The sequence below is a fragment of the Tachysurus vachellii genome, chromosome 24, assembly GCF_030014155.1.
Source record: "Tachysurus vachellii isolate PV-2020 chromosome 24, HZAU_Pvac_v1, whole genome shotgun sequence".
Classification (NCBI taxonomy): domain Eukaryota; kingdom Metazoa; phylum Chordata; class Actinopteri; order Siluriformes; family Bagridae; genus Tachysurus; species Tachysurus vachellii.
In genome coordinates, this window is record NC_083483.1 from 10,896,805 (window position 1) to 10,906,806 (window position 10,002).

Genomic DNA, 10,002 nt, shown 5'->3' on the forward strand with positions numbered 1-10,002 from the left:
TGGCAGGATGTAGATAAATAGGGATCCATATTTGGCAGGATGTAGATAAATAGGGATTTGTATTTGGCAGGATGTAGATAAAAAGGCCGTATTTGGCAGGGTGTAGATAAATAGGGATCAGTATTTGGCAAGATGTAGATAAATGGGGATCAGTATTTGGCAGGATGTAGATAAAAAGGGATTTGTATTTGGCAGGATGTAGGTGGATAGGGATCAGTATTTGGCAGGATGTAGATAAATGGGGATCAGTATTTGGCAGGATGTAGATAAAAAGGGATCAGTATTTGGCAGGATGTAGATAAATAGGGATCAGTATTTGGCAGGATGTAGGTGGATAGGGATCAGTATTTGGCAGGATGTAGATAAATAGGGATGAGTATTTGGCAGGATGTAGATAAAAAGGGATCCGTATTTGGCAGGATGTAGGTGGATAGGGATCAGTATTTGGCAGGATGTAGATAAATGGGGATCAGTATTTGGCAGGATGTAGGTGGATAGGGATCAGTATTTGGCAGGATGTAGATAAATGGGGATCAGTATTTGGCAGGATGTAGATAAAAAGGGATCAGTATTTGGCAGGATGTAGATAAATAGGGATCAGTATTTGGCAGGATGTAGATAAATAGGGATCAGTATTTGGCAGGATGTAGGTGGAAAGGGATCAGTATTTGGCAGGATGTAGGTGGATAGGGATCAGTATTTGGCAGGATGTAGATAAAAAGGGATTTGTATTTGGCAGGATGTAGATAAATAGGGATCAGTATTTGGCAGGATGTAGGTGGATAGGGATCAGTATTTGGCAGGATGTAGATAAATGGGGATCAGTATTTGGCAGGATGTAGATAAAAAGGGATCAGTATTTGGCAGGATGTAGATAAAAAGGCCGTATTTGGCAGGGTGTGGATAGGGATCAGTATTTGGCAGGATGTAGGTGGATAGGGATCAGTATTTGGCAGGATGTAGATAAATAGGGATCAGTATTTGGCAGGATGTAGATCAATAGGGATCAGTATTTGGCAGGATGTAGATAAAAAGGGATTTGTATTTGGCAGGATAATATTTGTAGATAAAAAGGGATCCGTATTTGGCAGGATGTAGATAAAAAGGCCGTATTTGGCAGGGTGTGGATAGGGATCAGTATTTGGCAGGATGTAGGTGGATAGGGATCAGTATTTGGCAGGATGTAGGTGGATAGGGATCAGTATTTGGCAGGATGTAGGTGGATAGGGATCAGTATTTGGCAGGATGTAGATAAATAGGGATCAGTATTTGGCAGGATGTAGATAAATGGGGATCTGTATTTGGCAGGATGTAGATAAATAGGGATCTGTATTTGGCAGGATGTAGATAAATAGGGATCCGTATTTGGCAGGATGTAGATAAAAAGGGATCCGTATTTGGCAGGATGTAGATAAAAAGGCCGTATTTGGAAGGGTGTGGATAGGGATCAGTATTTGGCAGGATGTAGATAAATATGGATCAGTATTTGGCAGGATGTAGATAAAAAGGGATCAGTATTTGGCAGGATGTAGATAAAAAGGCCGTATTTGGAAGGGTGTGGATATGGATCAGTATTTGGCAGGATGTAGATAAATAGGGATCAGTATTTGGCAGGATGTAGATAAAAAGGGATTTGTATTTGGCAGGGTGTGGATAGGGATCAGTATTTGGCAGGATGTAGATAAAAAGGGATCCGTATTTGGCAGGATGTAGATAAAAAGGCCGTATTTGGCAGGGTGTGGACAGGGATCAGTATTTGGCAGGATGTAGATAAATAGGGATCAGTATTTGGCAGGATGTAGATAAATAGGGATCAGTATTTGGCAGGATGTAGGTGGATAGGGATCAGTATTTGGCTGGATGTAGATAAATAGGGATCAGTATTTGGCAGGATGTAGATAAATTGGGATCCATATTTGGCAGGATGTAGATAAATAGGGATTTGTATTTGGCAGGATGTAGATAAAAAGGCCGTATTTTGCAGGATGTAGATAAATAGGGATCAGTATTTGGCAGGATGTAGATAAATAGGGATCAGTATTTGGCAGGATGTAGGTGGATAGGGATCAGTATTTGGCAGGATGTAGATAAATAGGGATCAGTATTTGGCAGGATGTAGATAAATAGGGATCCGTATTTGGCAGGATGTAGATAAAAAGGCCGTATTTGGCAGGGTGTGGATAGGGATCAGTATTTGGCAGGATGTAGATAAAAAGGGATTTGTATTTGGCAGGGTGTGGATAGGGATCAGTATTTGGCAGGATGTAGATAAATAGGGATCCATATTTGGCAGGATGTAGATAAATAGGGATTTGTATTTGGCAGGATGTAGATAAAAAGGCCGTATTTGGCAGGGTGTAGATAAATAGGGATCAGTATTTGGCAAGATGTAGATAAATGGGGATCAGTATTTGGCAGGATGTAGATAAATAGGGATCAGTATTTGGCAAGATGTAGATAAATGGGGATCAGTATTTGGCAGGATGTAGATAAATGGGGATCAGTATTTGGCAGGATGTAGATAAATAGGGATCAGTATTTGGCAGGATGTAGATAAATAGGGATCCATATTTGGCAGGATGTAGATAAAAAGGGATCCGTATTTGGCAGGATGTAGATAAAAAGGCCGTATTTGGCAGGGTGTGGATAGGGATCAGTATTTGGCAGGATGTAGATAAATGGGGATCAGTATTTGGCAGGATGTAGATTAAAAGGGATCCGTATTTGGCAGGATGTAGATAAAAAGGCCGTATTTGGCAGGGTGTGGACAGGGATCAGTATTTGGCAGGATGTAGATAAATAGGGATCAGTATTTGGCAGGATGTAGATAAATAGGGATCAGTATTTGGCAGGATGTAGATAAATAGGGATCTGTATTTGGCAGGATGAAGATAAAAAGGTATTTGTATTTGGCAGGATGTAGATAAAAAGGCCGTATTTGGCAGGGTGTAGATAAATAGGGATCAGTATTTTGCAGGATGTAGATAAATAGGGATCAGTATTTGGCAGGATGTAGGTTGATAGGGATCAGTAATTTGCAGGATGTAGATAAATAGGGATCAGTATTTGGCAGGATGTAGGTGGATAGGGATCAGTATTTGGCAGGATGTAGATAAATAGGGATCAGTATTTGGCAGGATGTAGATAAATAGGGATCAGTATTTGGCAGGATGTAGATAAATAGGGATCCATATTTGGCAGGATGTAGATAAAAAGGCCGTATTTGGCAGGGTGTGGATAGGGATCAGTATTTGGCAGGATGTAGGTGGATAGGGATCAGTATTTGGCAGGATGTAGATAAATAGGGATCAGTATTTGGCAGGATGTAGATAAATAGGGATCTGTATTTGGCAGGATGTAGATAAATAGGGATCCGTATTTGGCAGGATGTAGATAAAAAGGCCGTATTTGGAAGGGTGTGGATAGGGATCAGTATTTGGCAGGATGTAGATAAAAAGGGATCAGTATTTGGCAGGATGTAGATAAAAAGGCCGTATTTTTGAAGGGTGTGGATAGGGATCAGTATTTGGCAGGATGTAGATAAATAGGGATCAGTATTTGGCAGGATGTAGATAAATAGGGATCCGTATTTGGCAGGATGTAGATAAATATGGATCAGTATTTGGCAGGATGTAGGTGGATAGGGATCAGTATTTGGCAGGATGTAGATAAATAGGGATCAGTATTTGGCAGGATGTAGATAAATAGGGATCCATATTTGGCATTATGTAGATAAATAGGGATCAGTATTTGGCAGGATGTAGATAAAAAGGGATCAGTATTTGGCAGGATGTAGATAAAAAGGGATCCGTATTTGGCAGGATGTAGATAAAAAGGGATCAGTATTTGGCAGGATGTAGGTGGATAGGGATCAGTATTTGGCAGGATGTAGATAAATAGGGATCAGTATTTGGCAGGATGTAGGTTGATAGGGATCAGTATTTGGCAGGATGTAGATAAATAGGGATCAGTATTTGGCAGGATGTAGGTGGATAGGGATCAGTATTTGGCAGGATGTAGGTAAATAGGGATCAGTATTTGGCAGGATGTAGATAAATAGGGATCAGTATTTGGCAGGATGTAGGTGGATAGGGATCGGTATTTGGCAGGATGTAGATAAATAGGGCTCAGTATTTGGCAGGATGTAGATAAATAGGGATCCATATTTGGCAGGATGTAGATAAAAAGGGATCCGTATTTGGCAGGATGTAGATAAAAAGGCCGTATTTGGCAGGCTCTGGATAGGGATCAGTATTTGGCAGGATGTAGATAAATAGGGGATCAGTATTTGGCAGGGTGTGGATAGGGATCAGTATTTGGCAGGGTGTAGATAAATAGGGATCAGTATTTGGCAGGCTCTGGATAGGGATCAGTATTTGGCAGGGTGTGAGAGAGAGAGTGAGACAGCGTTTATCTGAGTGTGGAGAACTGAGCTGTTGTCAGTCTAATTGAATCAGTGTGTTTGCTGTCAGAGCTTCACCTGACTGTGATGCTGTGTGTAGTGTGAATGAAGAGAGCGCCTTCTAGAGGCACAGAGCAGTGCAGCAGGACACTGGAGACAGCAGGAGCCATGCTCTTTAATTTGTGTCAGATGTCCTGCAGATTTAAGAAAGTCACTGAGGATGTCTTCATTGTGTGTGTTTGTGTGTGTGTGAGAGAGAGAGAGAGAGAGAGAGAGAGAGAGAGAGATGCCGACTTTCCAAATTATTCATTAATTTACAATTTTTGTAATGTTATTTTGTTTATTTTATTGACGTGTTTTTTGATATGTTGATTCTAAAACTTTGCAATTTCTATATTTATGCCCATTATTTAACAGATTTCTGGAAATATTTTGAGCAGATACTCATGTCTAAAGCAGAGCAAGTGTGTGTGTGTGTGTGGGTGTTTTTAATGTGCACTGTCTGTGTGTTCAGTTTAAGGTGCGTGTGTTGAGTAAGCTGGCAGCATCCCTCAGTAAGCACATGCCTGAGAAGGTTCCAGAAGACTCCAGCAGCATCCTGAGATCTCCGATGCCTGGAACCGTAGTTGCTGTTTCTGTCAAAGCCGGAGACACGGTAAAGAGAGAGGTTTACACTGAGTGTGTGATACAGCGAGAGAGGTTTACACTGATACACTGAGTGTGTGATACAGCGAGAGAGGTTTACACTGATACACTGAGTGTGTGATACAGCATGAGAGGTTTACACTGATACACTGATACACTGAGTGTGTGATACAGCATGAGAGGTTTACACTGATACACTGAGTGTGTGATACAGCGAGAGAGGTTTACACTGATACACTGATACACTGAGTGTGTGATACAGCATGAGAGGTTTACACTGATACACTGAGTGTGTGATACAGCATGAGAGGTTTACACTGATACACTGAGTGTGTGATACAGCATGAGAGGTTTACACTGATCCACTGATCCACTGAGTGTGTGATACAGCATGAGAGGTTTACACTGATACACTGATACACTGAGTGTGTGATACAGCATGAGAGGTTTACACTGATACACTGAGTGTGTGATACAGCATGAGAGGTTTACACTGATACACTGAGTGTGTGATACAGCATGAGAGGTTTACACTGATACACTGAGTGTGTGATACAGCATGAGAGGTTTACACTGATACACTGAGTGTGTGATACAGCATGAGAGGTTTACACTGATACACTGAGTGTGTGATACAGCATGAGAGGTTTACACTGATACACTGAGTGTGTGATACAGCATGAGAGGTTTACACTGATACACTGATACACTGAGTGTGTGATACAGCATGAGAGGTTTACACTGATACACTGAGTGTGTGATACAGCATGAGAGGTTTACACTGATACACTGAGTGTGTGATACAGCATGAGAGGTTTACACTGATACACTGAGTGTGTGATACAGCATGAGAGGTTTACACTGATACACTGAGTGTGATACAGCATGAGAGGTTTACACTGATACACTGAGTGTGTGATACAGCATGAGAGGTTTACACTGATACACTGAGTGTGTGATACAGCATGAGAGGTTTACACTGATACACTGAGTGTGTGATACAGCATGAGAGGTTTACACTGATACACTGAGTGTGTGATACAGCATGAGAGGTTTACACTGATACACTGAGTGTGTGATACAGCACGATAGATCAGACCAATCACACTAACAGGCTGAAGCTTGTCCACAAGGTGGTGCTATCGATTGTTATTTCTTTTTTCTCCATTTATCAGTTCAAATATCCACAGCAGCTCAAATTTCTGCAGAAAAACCTCCGTGAATCTGAGAAGTCATGATGCACGGAGCCGTATTTAACAGGACAGTAAGCAGGAGCTTGAATAGGTCTGAATTCCATTACACATCCATTAATATCAGCTCCTTAGTGTATTTTATCCAAAGTGCAGCCAGCCGGACAGACACACACACGCTGACACTGCAGCATGTAAGCTGCACAGGGTTAAATGTGCGTGTGAGACGTGTCAGACAGGCATGATGAAACACTGCCACAGTTTGACTGGCCACCAAAATAACAGCAGGTGAAAAACTGAAATAGACCAAAATATGGAGCTGAGATGCAGCCGGTGGGAGAGTCGACTGAAATGACCAGGAACCATCACAATACACTGCCACCATCTTTTTATGATGAGAACCAGGAATTGGAGAAGAAATGATACATAGAATTATTTATTTGTGTGTGTGTGTGTGTGTGATTAATTACAGGTCTTCATGAGAATGTAAGCTTTAACATGAAGACGTGATTGTGTGTGGTTGATATTAGCATACATAATGCATACCCAGTCTGTGTGTGTGTGTGTGTAAGGGCTGTCAGATTGGATTGAATGATCAAAGGAACTATGTCATCTATACGCTGGACTCAGACTTCTTGGCTCCACTTAATACATTACAGTAAAATTGCCCTCATGTAGCTGCAGCCACACACACACACACACACAGCTGCTAAGTGCTCACTCAAAAGCTTCCTCTTACACAAGAATGGTGATGTATAGATACTGTAAATACAGCATAGTCTACATTTAAAATACAGATACATGATAAACACACACACACACACACCATCTTGCTCATCTGAAAAAAGTCTAATTTAACGCTGACATTTATTTGATGGAGCTGAGGAGGAAGTCATTAATGCTTTCATTCCCTCAGACAGAGATGGAGTTTATCGACCAACAATTCTTAGAGCCCTTGATTTGTGTGTGTGTGTGTAAACAGAACACCACAATGTGTTACTTCATGTACTTCAGCACTGTTTATAAAGGTAGTATTCAGTTTAGGACATTGCCTAGTTAACTAATCACGTTTTTACTCCACTGTACATCACACCCTCCTTCAGTAACCTCTGATAACAATCTGATCACATACAATAATGAAAATAAAAAATATTCTCTCTAAATTACGTTTGGTTTTCTGCTTGAAGTGATTAAAAAGTACAGATTAAAAGATACAAAGTTTGAAGCATCCACAAGCTCCTCCTACTGAGTATGATGCACAAATTATTAGGAAAAGTGCATATGTACACGATCAGGATATGGGATAAAAAGTGTACTGCATTACACCTCATTGTTACCTGCATTACACCGAGTAGTAGATAGATTGATGGCTACAAAAAATCTTGCTACTTAAACTGTCCGGCTGATTTCTGTGTGTGTTTGCAGGTCGCAGAGGGTCAGGAGATCTGTGTGATTGAAGCAATGAAGATGCAGAACAGCATGACCGCTGCCAAAACTGCCAAGGTGAGCACGCACATACACTCTTTCACTAACACACACACACTTACTCACACCCTCCAGCACCCAGATCATGATACATGATCCACCTGAGTACCGGTCTGCTCGATTAATCAGCATGACATATAGAACATCGTCTTCTTCTGAGCCACACTGTGCTACCTTACAGAGATGAGAAAGAAGACCAGAGACGGAAAGACAAAGGAACGCTCCATCTGCACTCCCCCATCTGCTGTTGTGTGAAGTTATATCTCTCCAATTGTGTGATGCGTGTCTTAGTATGTAATGTGTCATTAGATACATGAACTATGTTTAAAAGGACAGAGTCTCAGTGAAATGTTCCTCCTGTTTTGGAGCTGACACACACTGAGGCCACACCTCCTTCACTGAGAATGACTCACAGAGACCACGCCTCCTTCACTGAGAATGACTCACAGAGACCACGCCTCCTTCACTGAGACTGACTCAGACAGAGGCCACGCCTCCTTCACACCCTGAGGCCACACCTTCACTGAGACTGACAAACGCAGAGGCCTAACAGCACCAACACACACACACTAACAGCTCATTTTGAGACACACACAATCAGACAGACTGGGTATGCATTATGTATCAACCACACACACAATCATGTCTTCATGTTAAAGCTTACATTCTCACTAATGATTCTCACACACATACACACACAAACTGAGCACGACACACTCGGAGGTCACGTCTCCTTCACTTAGACAGACACACTCAGATGGCACGCCTCCTTCACTTAGACAGACACACTCAGATGGCACGCCTCCTTCACTTAGACAGACACACTCAGATGGCACGCCTCCTTCACTTAGACAGACACACTCGGATGCCACGCCTCCTTCACCAAGACCGCCACAGAGGCCACGCCTTGTTCACTGTAACTGACTATACATTAAATGAATTGAATTATATTATTGTTTCTGCGATTGTAATCTTGAGGATGTTGAAGGGGTTTAATTGGCCAAGAAGCACAAATGTGTGTGTGTTTCTCTCCCCTCAGGTTAAGAGTGTACACTGTAAAGCTGGGGAGACGGTTGGTGAAGGAGATCTGCTGGTGGAGCTGGAGTAAACACACACCTGCTGCACTCTGCGTCTGATCCGATATTCACTCTGTGGACACACAGACTAAGACACTATTAACCTGGAGCGAACATCCTCAAATCTATAGTATTTGTCTCCTGTTTGTTTTTTTTTTCTGGTGATTGTTTTAGCATCTATGTGGGATTTCCTGGTCTGATTTCAGCGAAGTAAATTCAAAACCATGACCACTCCTGTGTCTTTAAGCACACAGATTCACAGAAAGTCATTCGCATCACACACAGCGTTTCATCACCGACGATTCAGTACTGCATCACAGTAGATTTCTTCATAAGAGCTTCACACTCCTACAGACCTGGACTTGTAGGCGGAGCTTAAAGTGTGAAAAATTTGTTTATGTAGCAAAACTATCATATTGTTAAAGAATCGAAGATGGCGGCTTGTGAGGATGTCACCTGAGCGAGAATGAATTAGCTCCGCCCATTCTGACCCTGAACGTCTGTCAGTCAGCAAACCCAGGACATGCACTCGCTCTGTGTGCGTTAGTTATAATCACAGTTAAATTACTCGTAGCATCATTTTACTTTCCAGTTTAATTATTTCGAGGTGTTCTTACCATTTTGTTTTTGGGTGATTAAGGTTAGGTTTATATTGGGATGACCTAGAGTTCTGAAAGGACCAGAAACTCCAAACCCCAGCCTACAGTGTGTGTTTTCCTGATTAATACAAGGCAAAGAAAGAATTTCACAAATACGCCGGATCAAAGAGAACGCTCATCAGATACACACAACTCACCATGGAGCCATGTTCTAAATGTAAATGTTTATAAAACTTAATTTTTCTTATAATAAAAGCAGGTCTCATGGGGAAAACCTTCATTGCTTCAGTTGTGCGTGTTGTTGAGTCGGAGACAGACACATCGTCCTGCGTGAATGTGCGTCCTGGATGGATGGCCAATCAGTGAGAGTGCATGAGAGCGTGTGCACCAGATTGAGCTACGGCAGAAACGATGATGTCATCGCATTTCCCACTCTTCGTCAATCATTTCCTTCCTTCCTCCGTCCTGCTCTCCCTCTCCCTCCCTCCCTCCCTCCCGAGAGAAATGACAAATCCATCTTTTTATATTGCACTCATTCTTCATTTTTTAATGTAGCAATGTATTTTCTTTTCTGACATTTTAACAAATGTAAACAAAATGAGTCC

The 10,002-nt window shown here is 41.8% G+C and overlaps 1 protein-coding gene across 1 annotated transcript in view; it reads left to right on the forward strand.

Annotated features, from left to right (window-relative positions):
* pcca (propionyl-CoA carboxylase subunit alpha) overlaps window positions 1-9,673 on the forward strand; it is a 46,182-nt gene extending 36,509 nt beyond the window's left edge. Inside the window, exons 21-23 of the mRNA XM_060860422.1 lie at window positions 4,917-5,057; window positions 7,663-7,740; window positions 8,762-9,673. Coding sequence (XP_060716405.1) covers window positions 4,917-5,057; window positions 7,663-7,740; window positions 8,762-8,830 — 288 coding nt within the window. The 3' untranslated portion in view covers window positions 8,831-9,673. The remainder of the gene's footprint in view (window positions 1-4,916; window positions 5,058-7,662; window positions 7,741-8,761) is intronic.
* Window positions 9,674-10,002: the final 329 nt, after the last annotated feature.